Below are 21,505 nucleotides of genomic sequence, written 5' to 3' on the forward strand. Positions count from 1 at the left end.
CCTCGAGCCGGCCATGATGCACGCCCACCCACTGTGGCCTCCTCCAGCCCATCCAGACGCTCCTGCCCCACTCCTTCCCGGGCCCCACTGCTGCAAGGAGGAAAGGCGGCAAGTTCTCCCGCCAGGAGCCTCACGCGTCAGAGGACAAAGCCACAGGAGAATTCCACAAGTGAGGCTTCCACCACCTGGAAGCCATCCACCCACATGTATGCACACTTTTACATACATGTACACACATACACCCCTCATCATCTTAGCCCACCAGTCACCAAAAGAGGCTTGACAATACAGCCAGGAGGAACCCTCTGCCTAAAGCTGCCCCCAAAGACTGTCCTAGTGGCCTCCCATGTTGACCACAGGCCTAGATCTCCTTGTTTTCCACGAGTATTTGGGAGGTGCCCCCCATGGCCATGGCACTATGCGGGGTGGCTGAGAACCACCGTCGCCCCCATCTAAATCAGGTGGGAAGGCAGGAAACCAGCCAGGAACTGCAGCACAGCATCGCGATCCTCTAGGAACTCAGACAAAGGCCCAAGCAGGCCTCCCCAGGGCAAGGGGCCACCTAGCTGAGACCTCAACGGCAAACAGGATTAGCCAGGCAGGGGAACAGGACAGGGCAGGAGCCATGACATGGAGCCTGGCGCACAGCATGGCCTACGGCATGAAGTTCAGGCAGGGCAGCAAGAGGAGGACGGGCTGAGGACACCGCCGAGCGGGAGCGGGGGCTCCTGCTAGCTCACAGCAAGGGAAACAGGAAGACGTTGTGGGTGGGGGTCAGGGTAATCACAACTAGACATCAGGATCGCTATGGAAATCTCAGAGTGCTGACTCTGGGGGGCTGAGTAGGAAGAAGGCAGCCAGAGAGGAGGCCACACTGGAGGTCAGGGCGGGTCAGCAGCCTGGGCCACAAGGTGCCGGGAACGATGAGGAGTGAGGTGGGAAGCCTGGCTGGTGGGGCAACTGGCCCACCTGTACTGCTACAACACGTTCTAAAGAGGCAGCCAGCAGCCCTAGGAAGGTGGGCTGATCTGGGGGCCCTTCCTGAGCTCAGCGGAATGCAGTCCTGCCCTGGTGATCGTGGCTGCCACATACGGACCCTGTCTACATAGCTGAGCCTGGCACTGGCCCGGCGCCCACAGAAGAGGCTCCGGGCAGCTGCATGCTGCTCTCGGGCACAGTCAGAGCTATTCTGAAAGAGGCCCAGGGACCCAGAGGCGACTGCCAGACATTCCCCACAGGCCAAGTTAAGCCCATTGGCCTCACTTCAAAGCCAGAACAGCATCTGTCCCTTGTCGCCTCCGGAAAGGGGAGGTCAGCTGATGATAGTCAGCATGTTTGGCTCTTCAAATGGCTCCTGTTCAAAGATGAGTTTTCCCAAAGCTCACCCACACCCACACACCCACACCCACACCCACACCCACACACAAACATCCACACACACACACAGAGGTTCTGTGCCCAGGACTGAATGACAACAGGTAAGGAATACTCCAGGAGATTTTGGTATGATAGCGCTTCTCTTGCCTGGAAAACTAGAAAGGCAGTTTTCCTCCCTGGAGAAAGCCGGAGCCAAGGCTGAAGGGGAAACAGGCTCACCATCCTCCATACTCTGGAGCTGCATCTGCGCCCCTGATGTGGCCAACAATCAATCCTAAGGGACCTAAGCCGAGGTTGGTTCAAAAGCAAGGTCCAGCAGTCAGAACAGGAGCGACCTCAGGTCTCGCCAGGCTAGGCCTCCTGCCACTACAGTTCAATTAGGAGCAGGGCGACAAAGAATCCAGCTAAGCCAGGTGTGATGGTGCATGCCTGTAATCCCAGCACTCTAGGAGACTGAGGCAGGAGGACTGCAAATTCGAGCTCTGCCTGGAGAAAACAGTGAGACTCTCTCTCAAATAAAAAATAATTAAAAGGAGCTGAAGATATGCTAAAGGACAGCAATTTTTTTTTTCTTTTTTTTTTTTTTTTGAGGGGCTGGCTCAAGATGCCTTGAGGGCAGGTCTGGGAAGGCTTGAGGATCTGGGGATGGAACCACAGCATCCTGATTGCTTTGTTTAAGCAGTCACTTAAACAACTGAGCTAATGGGCAGGCCCCCAGGGCAGCAAATCTTCTATAAACAGAAACAAAAGGATACTTGTATGACATGACATATATATATATATAAAACCAATGGCCAAGTGCATACTTAGCAAGAAAACACCAGAAGAATTTCCAGGAAACTCAGAAAGAAGATAAAGATGCTTATTGTGGTAACGCTTTAGATGTTTTGGGCAGTTTAGCAGCACAGTAAACACAAAGGAACCATAGGTATAAGGAAGGAGAAAATGAAGTTTTCTTTACTTACAGATGGTAATACTATCTGACAGCCCAAGAAAATCAGAGAAAAACTACAAATGGACAAAGTATGTTCACCCTCCCTGAGACCCAGCCTGCTTGGCAGTTTGTATATCAGCCCTTGACAGGTTGGCCAAACTTAATCACTCGGTAAAGATCAGCTATTAGTGAGACAGATTTTAAAATTAATAGCTTTACAGATGATAAATTAACATAATAATCTAAACAGTTTAAATATGAAAAAAAAGAATAAAGTTACAGCAAGAAAAATAAACTACCCAGAGATAGACTTAACAAGAGATGTGCATGACCTATAAGGAAAACAATGAAAGAAATGGATCAGCAGGGGCCTGGGCTGCTCCGGTGAGAAGGTTCAGCCGTGCAGACACCTCCACCTCTGAGCAGCCACGTGGCCGTGCCACAGGACCCAGCTCCACAGCGCACTGCGGCTGAAAACTTCCCACGCCCGTCCCCCGCCCGGCAGGCAGAAGGACGCTCCTCCCTCGGGCCTGCCTGCTGCCCTCTCGCTCTGCAACCACTGCTCCTGGCTGCCCACATCACTTCTCTCTCTCCTTCCCTGCCTGCCTGACCATGGGCCCACAAGGTGGGGCTGAGTGCGGTGTCTCAGGAGCCCCCACAGTTTACTCCCTTCTTCCACAAAGGGACAGAGACCGCGTCAGCAAAGAAACATTCCACAGTACAGCTCAAGGAAGAAGACCCACCCCGGTACAGCTCAAGGAAGAAGACCCACCCCGCAGGGCCCGGGCGCACACGCTGAGGTACCCACCTTGGGCTTGGCGAGCTCCTTGATTCTCTCGATCTCCTCATCCGACATGACGTCGTAGTACCTGACGATGTGCGGGCTGTCCCACTCATCCTCCTCTTTGAAGGGTGCGATGAGCAGCTCTGGAGCCCTGTTGCCATGGTGGTACCTACAGAAAAGCCTCTTCCGCCTCTGGGGTGTCTAAGGAGCACAGAACAGCACACCCCTGGCTGAGTGGTCCTGCCCTCAGCCCATGTGCTGTCTGCAGGCGCAGGTCTCTCCCCCATGGCAGCAGCTGCTGCCGCCCATACCACCCCGGAGCACACAAGCCCTCAGCTCGGCTGGCAGGAAGGCTTCACCCCACAAGCATGCAATGTTTCTTCTCCCTCAGGCTCACCCCAGGCCCACAGTTCCCAGGGCACGGGGTATTCCAGACCCTTTCACAGAGACATGAGCAGGTCTGAAGGGAACCGGGAGAAGCCTTTCCAAGGAGGAGCCCTAGGGGCCAGGTGAAAAGGGCAAGAGCCTGCCTCATGGCCAGGCCTGTGGGAGACCCTGGGATTGTGGGCTCTCAGAAGCTACCAACACCCATACCACGCCCAAGAAGGGCTGTGTCTTCCCCACCCTGGCTTTCTCCCCACTTGCCTAGGGGGCTGAAATTCTACCTGGGGCACCTGGGAAGTTGCCTCCTATTCTTTATCTCAGTCTCAGCAATTTCTGTCACTGTTACTTTACAGTGTTGTCCCCAACAGCTGGAGGAGAGGCTAAGAGAAGCACCCACAGGTAGGGACTCTCACCAGCTTAATGCCCTCCCCGCGACACAGGCTCTCGTACACCTCCCTCTCTGGCAGGTAATCCCCCGGCCTATCATAGACGCCTTCCTGGGCTGCAAGCACAGCGTCCGTCTGATTTGACAATGGTTTTCCTCTTTCTTCCTCCAGCAACCGCTCAAAGTACCGCAGGTTCCCTCCAGCTCGCTCATGGCTCGGGTCTAGCAAAAGCACAGAACAAGAAGGAAAAGGAAACCGCAAACATCTGTTAGGTCATTTAGAGAAATTATTCTATAATTGGTTACTCTCCCAGCAGCCCACTTGCGTGAGACATTCTGCCGTCTGCAGCACCTGGCCAGGGTGCAGGCCAGAGCCGAAAAGCCAGCACAGGCCCTCCCTACCTCAGCCACAAATGAGAGGGGGACTGCATCAAAGTGGGGGACACCTAGCAGCCCCCAGGGAGACTTCCTTCCCAGGCTTCCCCTGGGGCCCCAAGTCCCCAGGCCCAGAGAAGCAGTGCTGGGTCCTGCGTCCTCACAACCGGCCACTCACACCGGTTTCCTATAGTGCAGCCATCACTGGTGACATCACACACTGGCCACAGCCACCAGGCCCAAAATACTGACTACACACAGCTCTACCGTGTGGCCATTCCAGAATCCTAAGAAGCAGGCATAGCAGGATTTCAGGCCCACTCCTGGGAGAAGTGACTTAAATGGATTCTACACAGAACAGGAATTCAAGTGTCCTCATTCCCTGTCCAGGAATTTGCAGAAGTCCTCCTACTGATCGCAGGCTACTCGACGTCAGGCTGGGGGCTCCGTGGGAAGCAGCAGCACAAGAAAGCCTCTGCAGGTGACTGTTTCTAACAGGTGGGTTGTAAAAGCTCACGCTTCTGGCCGCCTTCAGTTCCACAGCATAAGGAACAGTGGCATGGAAGGCTCTGCTCCTAGACTTCAGGCCGCTAACAAAATAGGGGGGTCACTGCCCCTGAAGGACACCCTGCCCCTCAAGCTGCTCCCAGCACGGTGGAGACTCAACCCACAGTCCTGGACCACCGACGCACTAAGTCCTTGCTAAGAAAGGCATGCGTAGGCCCACTGGTGGCACAGGTAGGAACCATGAGCCTGAGCATACCCATCAGCAACTGGGCAAGAGCTAAGGCCAGGACTGGGATGGCAAAGGAGTAGCTGGCAGTTGATTTGGATCTGAAGACATAAATGCATCAGTTACAGGCCAGGCGGGAAACACGGGCTCAGTCCCAGGAGCAGGATCAAGCACAGTCCAGAACCTTTGCCTGTCCCCATCTTCATCTTTTCTTCCTAATCTCCTTACCAAGGGACAGCAGGCGGCGGGTGAGCTCCAGGGCGCGGTGCAGGTCACCCAGCTGGAAGACGGCGTAGCTCAGGTAGTCGAGCACCTCAGACTTGGCTACGGAGGCCTCCTCCCCGGCATCGAGCTGCTTCAGCACCTGCTCCATCCACAGCACCGTGTGGTAATAGTCTCCGTCGCTGTAGGCCGAGCGGCCCATCCCAAAGCAGTCGTCCACACTCAGCCTCGCCTGGTACTTGGTTCCTGCCGCAGAGGCCAAGCGTCAGGCTCCAGAGAGCAGAGAGGTCCAGCCCCAGGAAGGGAGGCATCACCCGCGTAGAACCCCCAGCCCTGGGACGCACACCCTGAAGTGTCGCTGACACAGCGAGCAGGCAGGGTGCTCTCGCCCCGGGCCACAGTTCACAGCCACCTCCTAGGTTTAGGCTCGCCTCTTCCCCGGTGGGAAACAGCTTTGTCGCCAGGAGCTATGCAGTCCACCAAGTAGTCTTACTAAGGACAGTGACAGAGAGATGTGTAGTTGGCAGCTGACTGCGAGTCCCGAGTACAAATAAAACAGGACCTAGGGGGCCCCAAAAGCCACAGGTGAGGACAGCTGCTCGTAGGAAAGGGTGTGAGGCAAAGGAGATGGGCAGAGGCTGGCACCCCCCGGAACACAGACATGGAAAAGACAGAGCAAGGAACATCAGGAAGAACCTAAGAGGCAGAAGAAATGAGCAGGAGTGGAATGGAGACGCCAAGGCGGAAGCAGCCAGGCTGTGAGGGCATGGAGCACCGCCTGGCAGGCCTCGTGACCAAGGGCCGTCTGCTGCGGGCTGAGTACTACAGCATCGCCATGGGGACAGCTGCAAGCCAAGAGCAACCGGCAGGGTTGGGGTAGGCTCCGGCGGAAGGACTGTGTATGTGCTCCTCAGGGACTGAGAGAACACGTCTGGGGGAGACAGGGGTCGCAGCCGGCACAAGAGAAGTGCCTCAGAGTGGGAGCTTCCTGCCAGAGATCCAAGAGAGCTCCTTCTGCAGAGGAAGCCTGACTGCAGGAGTTATCCGCTCCAGAGCCAGGTCTGCTTGCCCCAGAACCAACAACGAAGGACGGGAACTTGGGGAGATTAAACACAAGACGGAGCTGCATGCAGGCCGGGGGCTAGCGCGTGCCTGGGGCCCCTCTCCTTCCCCACGGGCCTCCACAGATCTCTTCTAGCCCGAGCACCTACCTGCTGGAGGCCAGTGACACAAACGAGTGGGCCAAGGCTCTGACGCTGCCAAGCGAGGCATGGGCAGGTCTCACCCTCCCCCCCTCCATGTGACTGCAGACAACGTACCCAGCCTGTGTCTCTGTCCCCTATCAAGACAGAGACGGCATCTGTCTATAACTATCAAAACAGAGACAAACCATGAACTCAAGGCCCTTGTGCCAAGAGTCCAGTGCAATGACCTAGGAGGTGTCGCCTGTGATCTCCAGGGTGCCAATGACCAGCAGCTGCTGTCACTGTCTCGCAGATACTAAGAATGTTGGGAATGGCTCCCAGGTGCCTGCTAAAGCTTCCACAGTCTTGAGCGTGACAACTGAGCTGAGTGCTGGAGGGTGCTCAGACATGAAATAGTCCTCATGCCGGGGGTAAACCTTCCTGCAGAGTTAGTGGGGCGAAGAGCTACGTGGAGAGAAGCCAAGAACTAGAGGCCAGGAGGCCAGGAACTCAAAGGCCCCACACAGGCAGAAGGCACAGACAGCCAGAATGCGTCGACCTTGGGATTGTGGCAAGACTGCCAGCAGGAGGAGGTGCTTCTTGCTGAGATATGAGGGAGGGAGGAGAGGAACAGTTCAAAGAGGTGGACTCAGTTTGGGACATCTGAAGCTTGAGAAGCCCCTGAAACATCCAAATAGAGATGTCTACCAGCACCTGCTTAGCTGGGCCAGAAGCTGAGGCGACACACCACGGAAAGAACACCTGGGGTGAAGTGCCGGGGGAGACAGGAGAAGGGCGGGAGTTCTTGTGCCCTCCCATTCCCCTTGAGGACACCAATGGCTGTCTCAACTGAAGGTGAAAGGCTCCAGCCGCTCTCTCCCCCACCAGTCTCATAGCTACAGGGGGAACAGACCCTGCAGGTACCCTGAGCTGTCTTCTCTCTGTGGCCTCAAGGCATGGCTTGGCCAAGGAGGTCACTGAAGCAGGAATAAAGCAAGGTCCACACTTCGCCTTCCTCCTCCATCAGATGCCTCCACACCTGGCTCCCAGGCCTTGGCCAGCCCACGACAGAATAGCTGGGGAGGAGGACAACATGGCTCCCACATACCGTGGCTCTCTCTGCATGAGTCTCCTCCAGGGTTCTCACAGAATCCAAGACCCTATTGGGGCCCAACTGGCTCCCTGGTATTACAGGTCTTGAATAGACTCTCAGAAGACTATCATCTTACCAACACTAACACTGGGGCAGTCTGTGAGAAAGGGACTGCTTTTTAAAAAAGGAAAGAAAAAGAATGCATGACCAGAGAAGCCTACACTTAGGGTTTTATCAGTCCAGTGGTCACTAGGGACCTCACAGGAGGCAGGTCAGTGGACAGTAGGGACCAAGGCACTGTGGGTTCAGGGGTACCCAGGTACCACAGAGTGGAGCACGGAACATGTATCACACTAGCCAGCAGCCTATCCAGGAGGGGGAAAAAAAGACTGACCAGCGGCAGAAACTCAAAAGAGCCTTGGACTGAGGAAGATGTGGGAAAGAGAAGCGACATAAACAAGAATCTGTGTATAAGGTGAGGAAGAGCACACCACAGACGCCAAGGGGGCTCCTGAACGACAGCCTGGCTTTCTGAGACACAGGAAGCGAGGGCCTCAGCTAACACCTGAAGTGAGGAGCTGGCATGGAACAGGAGACTGGCACCAAAGAGGGACACACGGGAGGGTCAGCACCCGAGGGAGCCGGCACCTGAGGGACCATGGCTCCCCCAGCCACCAAAGGGCTGCACACGGGACAGGCAAAGCGTACAGCGGTGAGTTACCTGGAATTTCCCCTCTGGAAATCATGCCTGGGTCGAGTTTGTATGTGTCCTGAAGTCTCATCAGGGCCTTGGCAGCCCCCACCTCATCCTCATCAGTGGGGAAGAACTGCCGCTGCACAGAGAGGTTGGCAAGGAAACCTTCCGGGAGAGAGAGAGGCGGTCACCTTGAATCCAGGGGCAGAATTCCATCTGGGACCAGAGAGGCAGCTACCAGAGGACCGCTTGCGAGTGCATCTCCCTGCGCCTTCCTCAAAGGAGGGCAGCTCAGCGGAAGGGTACTTGTCTAGCATGTACCAAGCCCTGGGTATGATTCCTAGCAGTGCAAAAACAAAAACAAAAACTTTACCCTTTCACCAAGAAAGCCCCCTGATGGCTGCAGATCACAAGATTTCTCCCTTCATACACTTCCTTTTGCTGCTTTTTTATTTTTTATTTATTTATTTATTTGTGGGGGGGCCAGCTCAGCCCACTAGGGGGCGGGGCCGGCTGGCATGTGGTGCTGGGGGATTGAACTGTGGTCCCTGTGCTTTGCTAAGCTTGTTCTAAGTAGGTGCTTTAGACCACTGAGCCATCTCTCCAGCCCTTGCTGCTTTTTTAGAACTGAACAGGAACAGCCTACACACTGCTTAACAGTTGGGAGTCCAGGAACAGTAATCGGGGGATAACCTCCCCAATCGGGGTGCCAAGCTCCACAGCCTGGAGCCCAGGGAGTCCCTGACCACTCAAGGACCCTAAGAAGGCTTTCCTGGGACTCCAAGCCCAGGACCCCAGGTGGGGTTCTTGCCTCCCAGATTCAAAGGCCTCGCTTCTTTCTGTCTGTGAGCTGAGAAGTACGAGGGAGACTCCAAGGCGGCCCTTCTCTGGCCCTCTCCCAAGAGCAGCAGGGCCCACTGTCACCTACCTTACAACATGAGACTCAAGCACCCATTTCTAGCCAGGCCTGGGGCCCAGCAGGTATCAAGAAGCTACTGCCTGTGTCCTCCTGGCCAGGAAATCTAGAGTGTGGACTCCAGGAAGAGAGCACAGGCGCCCTAGAAAAAGACACACTACACTCTCAGTGCCCCGCCCCCATTTCAGGGGCAAGAACTTAAAGATCAGAGATGAAAACAACCTAATGCTCCCTGAGCCTGTCTGATCGGCTTCCAGGTAATTAGAAGGTTTTCCAGATGTGGGTGGGGAGGTGGAGACCACGTGCGCAGGCTCTGGCTCCGGTGCTGGCGGCAGAACGGCCTGTTCTAAGCCACAGGCCCAGCCCAGGAGGCGAGGGGGCAGGGGCGGTCCGGAGGCAGCAGTGGTTCCTGGAGGCAGTGCGCTCCCTGGGCACAGCGCCAGCCTGGCTGAGCTCACAAACCCTCCCCGGAGGCCAGGCTGCCCTAAGCCAAGTGCAGCCCCGCCTGGCCACATGGGCGAGGTCGTCTCAGCCAGAGAGACAGACAGCTGGGCTGAGCCTCCCCAGCACTCCCAGGAGCTGAGCCAAGGCTGGCATGGGGCGGGGCTACCTCCAGGGTCCCCCCAACACAGTGCTTTTGAAAGGGAAGTGTCAGAGCCCAGAGAACACGGCTACAGAAAAAGCTTTTTATAAAGTCATACTCTATTTTTATCTTTACAACCATCGTTAATTATCTGTTACTGTTTTGAAAATCTGTAACATATGCATTGTTGTATGTTACCCTTTGTCTTTTTTTCTATTTGTTTTTCTGTTTGTTCTCTTCAAAATAAAATAAAATAAATTATAAAAAAAAACAAATACAAATAAAAAATAAAAGTCATACTCTGACCTTTAAATACCATTTCCAGTTACTCTAGAAAAACGACCTGAGATATCAAGATATGCACAAAACATGGCTAATCACTTGGAAACAACCCATGTCAGGGGCCAGGGAGATGGCTCAGTGGAATAAGCGCTTCCCTGGCAAGCGCAAGGGCCTGAGTTCAATCCCCAGTTCTGCCAAAAAAAAAGAAAAAAGAAAAAAAGAAACAACCCATGTCGGATGATTTGATGATTTGGCCAGTGCTACACTGTAAGAGTATGAACATTGTTATCCAGCCACTAAAATCATGTGGCAGAAGAACATTTTAATAGCAACAGAGCAGCTGGAGTTGAGTGTGGTAGTGCATGCCTGGAATACCATATGCAGGAGGCTGAGACAGGAGGGTTGAAAGCTCAAGGGCAACCTGGACTACAAAGCAAGAGCCTGTCTTAAACCTCTGCTACTCCCCTGAACCAAAAAAGGAGGCACTGAAAGATTCAGGGACAAGTGTATGCTTATGTTGCAAACCCACCAACAGATCTGTTTTGCTTAAAAAAAAAAAAAAAAAAAAAATCCGGCCGGGTGAACAACCCCGCCTGCCCGGCCCCAACAACCCGCCCCTGCGCTCATTTGAATTCATCTGTCTTGAAACAAATGAGTTTTTATCTCTTACGCATGGCTCCTTTTTAAAAATGGATATACGCATGTGTAGGAAGATTATGACTTCAACACTGCTTACCACCAGGCAGTTGGAGTAAAAACTAGAATTTTTATATGGGATTGGATCTGTGTTTTCTAATGTTTTTATAAAAACATACATAGCTTAAGTATAATCATAAAAAAATTCATTACAAAAAAATGGTGCATACCAGAAGTGGAGGTGTGTGCCCATAATCCCAGCACTCGGGAGGCTGAGGCAGGAGGATGGTCACAAGTTCAAGACCAGCCTGAACTACACAATGAGCTCAAGGCCAGCCTGAACTGTATAGCAAGACCCTGCCTCAAAAAGGCAGGAAAAAAAAACGGTGTGTGTGGTGGTGAGAACACTAAATTACAAAAAAGGCAAACACTGATTATTGTTCCATGTTTGAAGCAAAGCAAAGACAGTCCACGGCCAGGACTCACAGGGAAGGACCAGAGCCAAGAATGCACGGGGGCTCTGTTCATACTGCGCACTGTGCCGGTAGGCACCAGATCCAGGCTCGCCCACCACAGCCCCAGCAGACACACACGCCCACACGCACGCACGCACACACGCATGCACACGCACGCAGCCCACCCACTCCGTCGCTCACCAGCAGCCGCATCCTGCAGGACAAGGTCCTCCAGTGCAGGCCAGTCTGTATTCAGCCGCTTCACCAACTTATAGGCGTTCACGGGATGGGCTACGTAGCCCTCAGGGTCCGCAGCCGACTTGCTGGTCAGGGCTTCCAATTTGCTGGCCCAGCTGTGCAACCAAAGGAAAGGATGAGGAATGGTCCACCCACCCAGTTGTGGGCCCGCAGTAGCGTCCCTGGGGAGATGTTCTGGCCGCCATAAACAGGTATTAAAGCATGACTAGAGCAGTTCCCATGGATCTTTCTAGCTCCTTAACCTAGGTAAAACCTGGGAACCATAATATAAGTACAAAGAGAGTCTTACGTAGAAAGGAAAACTACAGCCACTCCTTTGCGCATGTACTTAGCAACTCCAGAGCACTGGCAGGAAGACAACTCCGGGCAGCCTCCCAGCACCCAGCTTCCTCTGATCCTCAGGCCTGGGGGTTGGGGCAGGGGCAGGGGGCTGGCTCAGGCTGCCTGCAGGGCCTCAGCGCACATGGCACCTCTTAATTTTGGAGAGCTTGGCTTCCTCCACAAGGATGTACTCCTTCAGAGACTGTACCAGGCCCTTCTCTGCGTAGATCAGGTCAGTCATGTGCCCTGCAGGCAGGAGAGACATGAAGGAAGGCCAGTTAGAAACAGGTGAGGGTGTCGTCCCTTCCCTTCGACCATAAAGCGTGACCACGAAAGCAAGTCCTTGGGCTGAGGGCATACAGCAGCTCTCTGGGGCCACGGGGATTTGGAGGTAAAGGGGCCCAGGCCCGCACGGCCCCATGCCTAATTTCAGGAAGAGAAAGGCAGAGGGACCAAAAAGATGTGGGTAAGAAAACCAGGGACTACTCAAACCAGGAGCTCCAAATCTCAGTCTCCTGCTATTGTCCAGGTGGCCCTGTGGCTGGGCATGGATATCCAAAGGGCTCAGAAACCTCAGATGAGAAAGATAGGAGGAGCGAAATCCTTAGCACACAGAGAGCTCGGCCCTCTTTAGCCAGGGGTAAGAGGGTCAAAAAGGCCAAAGAGCCCACGTGTCAGTGTGCGTCCCGGACAGGAAGGCGTAACGCAGATAGCCAGCTCGCAGGACAGCAAGATCAGGGTCAATGGGAGAGGGAAGCGGCTTCACAGTTTCCACTGTCCTAGAACTATTCAGAACCAGCGGATGAAGCCATCCTGCTCTGGGTGAGAGCAGCCAGTGACAAGGTCCTCCTGCCACATACCAACAGAAGTGAAGAATTCAGCCTGCACACAGCTCAGGACACCAACCCAGGCCAACAGCCACATGGACACCTGGAGCTTCATGGTCAGAGAGGGCAGCACCTGCAAGGAATTCGGGACATTCCTTAACGAGCACAGTGAAAAAGAACACCTCAGATGAGGAGATGCAACACACACACATGCATGCACAAGCAGGTACACACACACACATGCATGCACAAGCAGGTACACACACACGTATGCACAAGCAGGTACACATACACACATGCACAAGCAGGTACACACACACACGCATGCACAAACACGCCAAACTCCTGGCCTAGCAAAAATGAGGAAGGGCATTTAGGATTAGCTGTGGCAAGAGCCCAGGGTACGGAATAGGCCACATGTGCACAGTACTGGCCTACGCTCTGGGAAGCCCAAGGAGTGACACAATCAGGCGGCTCAGCTGCTTCTGACCTTCCAACACATGTGCCTGGCCAGAGCCAGGAGTCAAGATCTACCTGGCCAAGGTCCTAACAGTACAGGAAAGACAATGAAAGAAGGAGAACTTGGTACAATATGCTCGGGGCACCCAGCCCAGGCTGATGTGCACTGCAGACGAGTAAACACTGACACCTCCCAGTCTGCACCTGCCAGGGCCAGGGCCACCAGGGCAGTGGCACTCCGGGGCAGACACTACTTCAGCTGTAGTGAGGCTCTTGGCAGACACCATCTTATCCTCATGGTCTGCCACCATTCATTCACAAATATTTCCTGAGAAATGCCAGGCACCAAGTGAGGTACTGGGGACAAAACCATCAATCAGCCATGCAAGCCCAAAACCTCAGGCTGGGCTGCTGACACGCCGAAGAGGCCAGCTGCTGCCATCTCAGTGGCCTAGAAACAGACACAGCTCTGAGGGAGGCAGGTACAACCTGAAGCAACCCTCCCTGGCTCTGGGCTTGCAGGCACAGCAGACGCTTCAGACATCGCCTCCCAGCTCAGCCCTCAGCCTGGAACATGCTAGAAGCCCAGTGCTCATCTAAGTCCCTGCTCTGTCAGTCCTTCCTCCTCTTGCTCCACTTCAGCCAAGTCTCGTGGGAATGCTCAAATGGAAATTTACTAAGAAAATAAAGGGAATACAAAAGCTTCTCCAAAAATTCTCCAGCAGAACTCTAAGTCTGGGCTAATCATGTTCATCATTTTTTGCCTGCCATGGTCAATCAGACACACAGTCACTCTGACCATTCCTCATCCAACCCTTTCAGAAAAAAACCCAATGTGCTATGGTCCAGGGTAGGCTCAGAGAAGACTCCCCAGGCTTCCGTCCCCAACAGGCTGCTCTGCCAGCAAGAGGACAGCACAACCAAGCAGCCACGTTGCTCAGGCCCCTGCAGCCTGCAGCACTGACAGTGTGCCTGTCGCAGTCAAGCCTCTGAGGTCCAGAGACATTCGGATCAATTATCCTCCAAGCAAGAACCTGCCATGGCGCATGGCCTACTGGGCTAAGGGTCCAGTAGGGGCTAAGGGGGACAGGATAAAGCAAGTCACTGAGGGACAGCAGCAAGCCTGGGAGCACCTTGAGCACCCAGGGCCTCGGGTCCAGTGCTGCCTGCTTCTGGGTCTCACCACATGGTCCCCTCCAGGTCAGGATTCTGGAAGGCTCTCTTCTCGCTTCCCTGAGGCCTCAGCTAGGATGGTGGCCTTTGTGCATGTTCAGGGAGGGCACAGGGAAACTTGGGGCCAGGAGGATCGTGAATGGTGGGGGGCCAGCCAGCTGCTCCTCAGCGTGGGGGCACAGGACAGCGGGATCAGGCTGGAAGTGGAGGTCCCAGTGCTTCTCCGCAGATGAGTTGCCAACCACAGTTGCATAACTCTTCAGCGATCAGGCAGCAAATTCACATGAAAGGGAAGCTGTTCCATTCCTTTCAAATCACCCTGATGGTACCATCCACGATTTGTAGTTATAGCACTCGGAAAAGGGCAGCCAGGTTTCTTTGTTGCGTGCACACCAGCTGTCATCTCTCTAGAATGTGCTGTCTGGCTCACACTAAGCCCATCTGTGAGTGTAGGCCTGAAAGGGGAGCCTCAGAGAGTCACAGAAGGGTTTTAGGAAATGACCTGCCCAGAGCCTGCGAAGTCCTGCTCTCATAGGACAGGGCCACGAGGACGTTGCCAGCCCAAGCATCCTCCTGGCCCTGGACCCCAAACTCATCTTTGTAAAAACTTCATCTTTGTCACCTAAACTAAGATCACAATGGAGAAGGCATCCAAGAGGGACTGCACCCCCCAATATGGAAAACAACAACCCCTACCCCATCTTCTGCCCACATCCAAAGCTTGTTTAGGATAAAAAAGCTTGGAGTATCCTTCCCAGTGCCCCACAAAGTATCCAGTGCTGCTAGGAGCACCCCTGGGAGCCCTCAGAAATCCATGCATTGGGGCGGGGGAGATAGCTCAGCCACAGAGAACCTGCTTAGCAAGTTCCAGGGCCTGGGTTCCATCCCCAGCAGGACAAATTTTAAAAAGGTAAAGAAGAAAGAGGCAGGGGGGAAAGGGAGGAGGAAGATGACAAATAAATCTAGGCAGAACAGATCTGGAGATGTAAAACCCCTTTTCCTGCAAACCAAAGGCACTAAGGGGAGCAGAACACCCACAGACCCTCATCTGAGGCTGAGCCTGACGCCTGTCCATACCACACACCCGACAAAAGACTTCATCACAGATGTGTTCAAACGAGGAGCCACAGCAGATGTTACATCTCTTCTGTACAGCTGACTCTTAAGGAGGACATAAATACAAATACTATATATAACTCACATGAAGATGGCAAAGCGTACCATGAGAAAAGCAGGTTTCCCCAAATACATACCAAAAGACCTAACTTTGATGAGAAAACCCTAACCTGTGCGTAGATGCACAGGAGCGCCATTTTCTAATTGTACCTTGGTGAAGTAATTTTATTTTTCTTCTTTTATGCTGTTTGTTTTCTTACTTTTCTACAAGGAATTATTAAAATATTTTACAATACTTAAAACGTAAAGGAAACAAAGCAGGCCTTCTCAGATGAACTCCACGCGGGCCTTGGCAGCTCCAGATTTAGCTCCCCACTGGGAGGGCCTGAAAAACCTGCCAACACCCGACAGTAGTTCACCCACTAGGTAACTGGCGCTGTTTCTAAGCACAGGACGAGTCCAAGACACACAAGCAGAGGTCCTACCAAGCCCGCTCCTTGGAAAGGACATTTACAGTCTGGCCAAATGACCATGAAGAGATGTTTCCAGCCGCAAGCCAGCAGCGTTCTTAGCTTCTCCCCTTACCTCATCGGGACCCTCTGCCAACCTCCCAGCTGCAACCCAACTACAACAGCCCGAGTTTTAACAGAGCACTTAACAGCCTAGAGACAGAACATAGCTTTCCTGAGAACAAACAGGTCTTGCTCGGACTGCATGGTCAAAACCCTGCCTGCATTCTGTGAAGAGGTGACCTCTCTGAACAAGCCCCCAGCCCTGCCATGGACCACGCACCATGGCCCCAACTTCCATCACTGTAGCCAACTCCAGAGCTGCAGAGCTGAAAAGACCTGCAGGCCAACCTAGAAGGAGTTATGCAGATGCTCCACGAAGCCTCACCACCAAAGCACCTGGACGCCCACTTAGGCCTGGAAGTGGGGGAGGATAGGAGGCACTGAGCCACTGTCACCAGGGAAGAATAGGAGGCACCAAGCTTTCCCCACTAGTGTCCTGCTCAGCCACCACCCTGACCTGCGCCACCCTTACACCCTGCTACAGCTATGCCACTCTGACCTCTCCACATCTCATCTGGTTTTGCTCTCAACTCTGTCCCAGAAGTAGTCAGTGCAGCCTACAGGAGGCCTCTGGCTCTAACCACCAGCAGAATAATGTCCCATCTCCTTAGCCCACCGGCCCTTGGAACTGCGTGCCCTAACCTGATGTCCCCTCCAGGCCCATTTCATGACCTCAAGTATCATTTCATCAACAACTACTTCATGTGAAAAGTATTCCCCTTCACCAAGAACCCAGTGTTCTCCCCTTCCCCGAAGGTTTCCCTGAATTCCGTCCCTTGCTCTACAAGTAGCCATCTCAGAATTACTGGTGAAGCATCTCCCTGGGCTCTGACTTTCCACCCATCCAGTGGAGGAAGAGGGGGCTCGGTGGGCCCCGGCGAGGAGGGGTGAGGCGGCACATGGCAGATCTGAGGTACGATCCTTATGCCTTCTCTATGCAGGACATGCACACGTTGACTTCGGCCTCCCCACTGAAGGACCATCCAGACCACCAAGCTCTGCTTCAGTAACTAGATGATGACGTACCACAGAAAGCTGTTAGAGTCCAAATGAACGCCAGGCTGCATTCAGGCAGGGCCCCGGCGCAGCGCTGACGGTGGGGTGAACCTGGCTTATAAGGATCCACACCTGAGGGCCAGACCCATGCACCACTGTGTTGCATGCAGCTTACGCACCCTCTGGGCCTCACTCCGTCCTCGGCCACAGGCTACCTCCTCTGCCTCAGCCCCGTGGAAGAGGCCGCGTGGACCCAATCTGCAGTCTCCGGGTCCTCCAGGGTGATGGCTCCAGGGGCCACAGAAGGGGCCTGGCGAGGAGTGAGGGAAAGCGAACTCCCCACAAGCCACCTCTGACCAATGAAGCAGACAAGATGAACCTGGCAGGTCAATTCCTCCACGAACCTTTTCCAAGAAGCTCTTCCTAGCAGGTGCAGGGGCTGGGGGTTTGACCCCCGGACATGCCGTGCTGGCCCCGCCCCCGGGGCGTGCTGAGGCGGCAACTGAGACTGGCCGTGGTGGCGCATACCTGTAATCCCAGCTCTTGAGAGGCTGTAAACAGGAGGATCACTACGAGTCCCACCTAGCAGTGAGACCCTGAACACCTTGTGGGCAGCGTGCCAGCTTGCTAAGGCAGCCCTTGTGTTTGCTTCCCATGCTCGGGTACATGGCTCCTCTTTCCCCTCACGCTGGCTGCTCCACAATATGCTTTCCCATAAAGTACTAAACACTGAATGAAGTTCTGTCTCAGGCTCTGTTTTCTGGGAGCCTCGTCTAAGAAAACCACAACTTTTGTTTCCAAAACTTAATACCTTTTAAAATAGAATAACTATAATACTGTACTGTAATAAAGTTGCTAGCTTTAGAGCTGGCCAGATAGCTCAGTGGGTTAAAGCGCCTGCTTAGGCAGACGCAGGGACTGGGGTTCAATCCCCGGCATGCCGTGCTGGCCCCGCCCCGGGGAGACAGCAACTGAGACTAGGTGTGGTGGCACACGCCTGTAGTCCCAGCGCTTGGGAGACTGAAAACAGGAGGATCACTATGAATCTGATCTGTGTAGGGAGACCCTGTAGAGCCTTACTAAACACACAAAACAACAAAAAAGAAAGTTGCTAGCACTGGTACTCTAGCATTTTGGCGCCATCATGAAGTAAGGGTTATTCAAACACCAAAACTACATCACTGAAACAGTCAGCCTGATGATCAAAGGCGCTTCAAGGTGTAAGCGGCCGACAGGTGGGTGGTGTATACAGTCTGGGTCGGTGGGATGAAAGGATGGCTCACGTTCTGGGCAGAACCGCTCAAGGTTCCATCGTGCATCTCAGAAGGGCCCCCAATTTAAGCCTTAGGAATTGTTTATTTTTGTCCTTCTCCATTTAATATATTCAGTCTGTGGTTAACCGTGGGTACATGAAATTGCAGAAAGCATGGATGGGCAGGGAGCTCCACTGTACACAATAGATATATAAGGTAGAGAACTGGAGCTGAGAGAGGGTCTCCTCTATAGCTGACATTGATAGCAAACCAAGACCAAGCCCCCCCCCCACACACACACACACATGCTTTCTACAGGATACGGCTGCCACTCAGGTTAACACAGGAATTCCTGCTACCTTGTAGCACAAGAGCTTCCAGTAACTGGAGCCACACTGTATCCTGCCAAGCCATACCTGCCCACATTCACAACATTCTCATGGGTCACAAAGCAGGTTCATGACATCTTTGGCTCAATCTCACCAGAAGGAGAAGAACAATATGGACTCTAATAACAGCAACATGGACCCAGAAAACAGCAACCTGGTCCCCTGAGTGCAGGATACACCCGCTCCTACCACAGACCTCACAGCATCCACAGATAATCACCCAGCCCTCTTCAGACCAGGGCTCGGGGCTGAGCTAGGTACATACACCTGCCCTGTGGCCAGAGAGACCCAGAGTTAAATCCCACCTCCACCACTACTTCCTGGCCTTGTGACCTTGGACCAGTTACAGGCTTCTCTGAGCCTCAGTTTCCCCCTCTAGATAAACAGTAGGACCTATACTTCACAAGCTAGGCCTTGTGAGGACTGGGTGAGATGACAGAGACTAGCAAGTAGCCCAAGACTAGGCGCAATGACGCCAGTCATCAGCACTAAAAGCCAGCGGGCCTGAAACAGCCGGGGGTCCGCACAAACCAGCTGATCTGAGGGAGCAAGAAGGTCCAGACCAGGGGACAACACAGATGCAAGACAGAAACGGGGCACTCTCCAGGTACCAGGCATGCCAGAAAAGACTGGCGTGAGGTGCCACGCAGCCCACAGAGCACCAAGGAAAGCTCTCTGGCACTCAGCTCTGTGTACCCTGACTGCCCATCCCACACTCCTGCAAGTATCATGCCATTGCCACACCCCGGCCCTCAGGGGTGCCAGGCACAGAGCAAGTGCTCTTAGCAAGCACTTCTTGAGAGGTTTGGAGCAGAGGCTGATCTATGACCAGGCTCAGACAGCCCCTACCAAAGCTGGCAAACACAAGTAATCCTCTGCCCTGCAGTGACACCAATCCAACAAAAAGCCTCCCTAGGGCTCTGAGAAGTCTACTTCAGCCTGTTCATCCCTCCCTATTCTTTCTGAGAATAAAAAGACTATCCTTCCCTCCTTGCCTGGCCCCAGCCCCAAACTCACAGACCATAGGCCCCACCAGCCCCTCTGCTCTAGGACAGGCTGATGTCTCACTCTTGGGTACCTCAAAGGTCCAAATTGAAAAATTGGAGCAACTTTTTCCAAGTTCAACTTTCACTCCAGGACTCTGCTGGGCTTACACGTGCCTGCACTCAGCATTTCCTGCCAACCTCCATCTGCATAAAATTAAACTCTTGACAGATCCCGGGGCCAGAGACACACCTCCCAGCCCTCTGCACACTATCGGCCAGCGTGGCCACAAGTCATCCAAGGTCTTGAGTCCAGCTTCAAACCCTCCCAAAGATGGGGGGGCGGAGTCAAATGGGAGGCTTCCTCAGAAAATGCAAGGCCTCTAGATGCCCTTACCCCACTCATTCCTCAAAGCAGCACACAGTCTCTTCCTTTGATAAGTCCTCACATGCCGGCTCCTCCCCTGACACACAGCCAGCTGCCACCATGAAACAGCAATGTTAGAGAGATCAGGAGCTACCCACAGGCAAGAAGAGTCCTCTGGCCACCTCTCTTCTCTCCTCCCTCATCCCAGACCCAGGCATATTCTAGACAGAAACAAGCATGAAGGAGGTACCCAAGGAATGAGCAGACATCAGCAGTGCTAGTCCAAGACAATGACCAAGCAAGCACTCTGGTACACCCCACTGCAAAGCCTGAGACAAGACAGGAGAGTTTATTACAAACTACAGGCAATGCTTCGATTTGGTTGTCACCCTGTCTGCCTGCTGAACAGTCCTTTCAAAGAACTGAGGAGGTCCCTATAACCTGTCTTTGGGTTAAGGCCCCTAGCCAACTCACTCTCTCTGCTAAGTGGCTTTACTGGCTGGGCCACATAGCAGACATATTTGGGCATATGAAAAGAAGGCTCTAGAAGAATTCATAGACCAACGTCCTATGGGCGAGGAGAAGCAACCAGAGAACTGGGCTCCACAGCACAGCACCACGGGGAGAGACTGCAAACTGGACACTTGAGGGGTAGTTTAAGCAGAGCCAAGGAAATCCCAGTTTATTTAACAGAGAATTCAATCACAGAAGCTGCTGTCTCAGATGTGATCCAGGCCAACAACCAGCGGCAGTTTGCAAAAACATCCTCTGAATTCTTAGGTAGACAGCAAATCTCCATAAAGTCTGAAGGTACAAAGTGATATCCCAGCCCTCGATCTTAGGGCTCAGATCTGCTACCAGAGGTTTAGGACTGCCAGGCCCCAGAGATCTGCAGCAAGAAGCATGATCCTCAAGTTTCACTCTGCAACACAAGCCAAACTGTCCCACAGCACCTTCGGTGTAGGTGTCACACCATATAACACAGGCCAGGGGCCCACCTGTGCGCTGGTGCCTGGGGGGGCAGGAAGTTCCCTGATCACACTGTTCTGAAAGGGCCCCCAAGGCATGGCCCACACGCAGCAGAGCCCCACACTCAGCGCTCTTCTCCAGGGCCTGCCCCATCACCTTGCGTCCACTACAGAACCACACATGCTGCTGCTCCAACTCTCCCCACGCTGCTCCGTGTCGCCAGCCTGTCTGACCACTACAGCACAAGACTCACCACACTCTTCTGGGCCTGGACTTGCTGGTCCTCCAGTCTGCGTGCCCACTGGGCTCACAACTCCTCTCAATTTCTGGCACACAGAAAGTGTCCCTTTGTCGAATCAGTTCATTAATTACCACGGGCTTCCACAACTGCTGAGGAAAAACAAGCAGGTTCGAGCTCACCAAGGATTACAGAGAAAAAGATTTTCTTATCCAAAAGCCCATCTAACAGACACCAAGGAGGACCCGGGCGGGCGTGGGCCTGAGGGGCGTGCGGTCCCTAACCCTAAGCAGCCCGGGGCCAGGCCGACGCCCCGACCCGCCTCCGACGCGGGCACCACAGGGTCACCCCGGTTCCTGGGAGCCCGACGCGGCAGGACGGCCCCGCCCCGGCCGCAGAGGGACCGGCAGGAAGGGCGCCGCTGACCTCCCGCCCTGAGCTCGAGAAGGGACGCGGGCGGGACAGGAACCCGGCCGGCGCAGCACAGGACAGGAGCGAGCGGCGGCCGGCCCGCCCGCGCTGCAGGAGACCCCGGCCCCGGCCGCCC

General features: G+C 54.0%; 1 protein-coding gene across 1 annotated transcript in view; it reads right to left on the reverse strand.

Moving 5' to 3' along the window:
• P4ha2 (prolyl 4-hydroxylase subunit alpha 2) overlaps window positions 1-21,358 on the reverse strand; it is a 33,127-nt gene extending 11,769 nt beyond the window's left edge. Inside the window, exons 1-9 of the mRNA XM_012514303.2 lie at window positions 20,974-21,358; window positions 12,477-12,576; window positions 11,766-11,862; window positions 11,239-11,390; window positions 8,193-8,330; window positions 5,201-5,440; window positions 3,893-4,086; window positions 3,120-3,296; window positions 1,097-1,189 (exon numbers count right to left, since the gene is read on the reverse strand). Coding sequence (XP_012369757.1) covers window positions 1,097-1,189; window positions 3,120-3,296; window positions 3,893-4,086; window positions 5,201-5,440; window positions 8,193-8,330; window positions 11,239-11,390; window positions 11,766-11,862; window positions 12,477-12,558 — 1,173 coding nt within the window. The 5' untranslated portion in view covers window positions 12,559-12,576; window positions 20,974-21,358. The remainder of the gene's footprint in view (window positions 1-1,096; window positions 1,190-3,119; window positions 3,297-3,892; window positions 4,087-5,200; window positions 5,441-8,192; window positions 8,331-11,238; window positions 11,391-11,765; window positions 11,863-12,476; window positions 12,577-20,973) is intronic.
• Between the last annotated feature and the right edge of the window lie 147 nt (window positions 21,359-21,505).

This window comes from Octodon degus, unplaced genomic scaffold (genome assembly GCF_000260255.1).
Source record: "Octodon degus isolate 3935 unplaced genomic scaffold, OctDeg1.0 scaffold00029, whole genome shotgun sequence".
NCBI lineage: Eukaryota > Metazoa > Chordata > Mammalia > Rodentia > Octodontidae > Octodon > Octodon degus.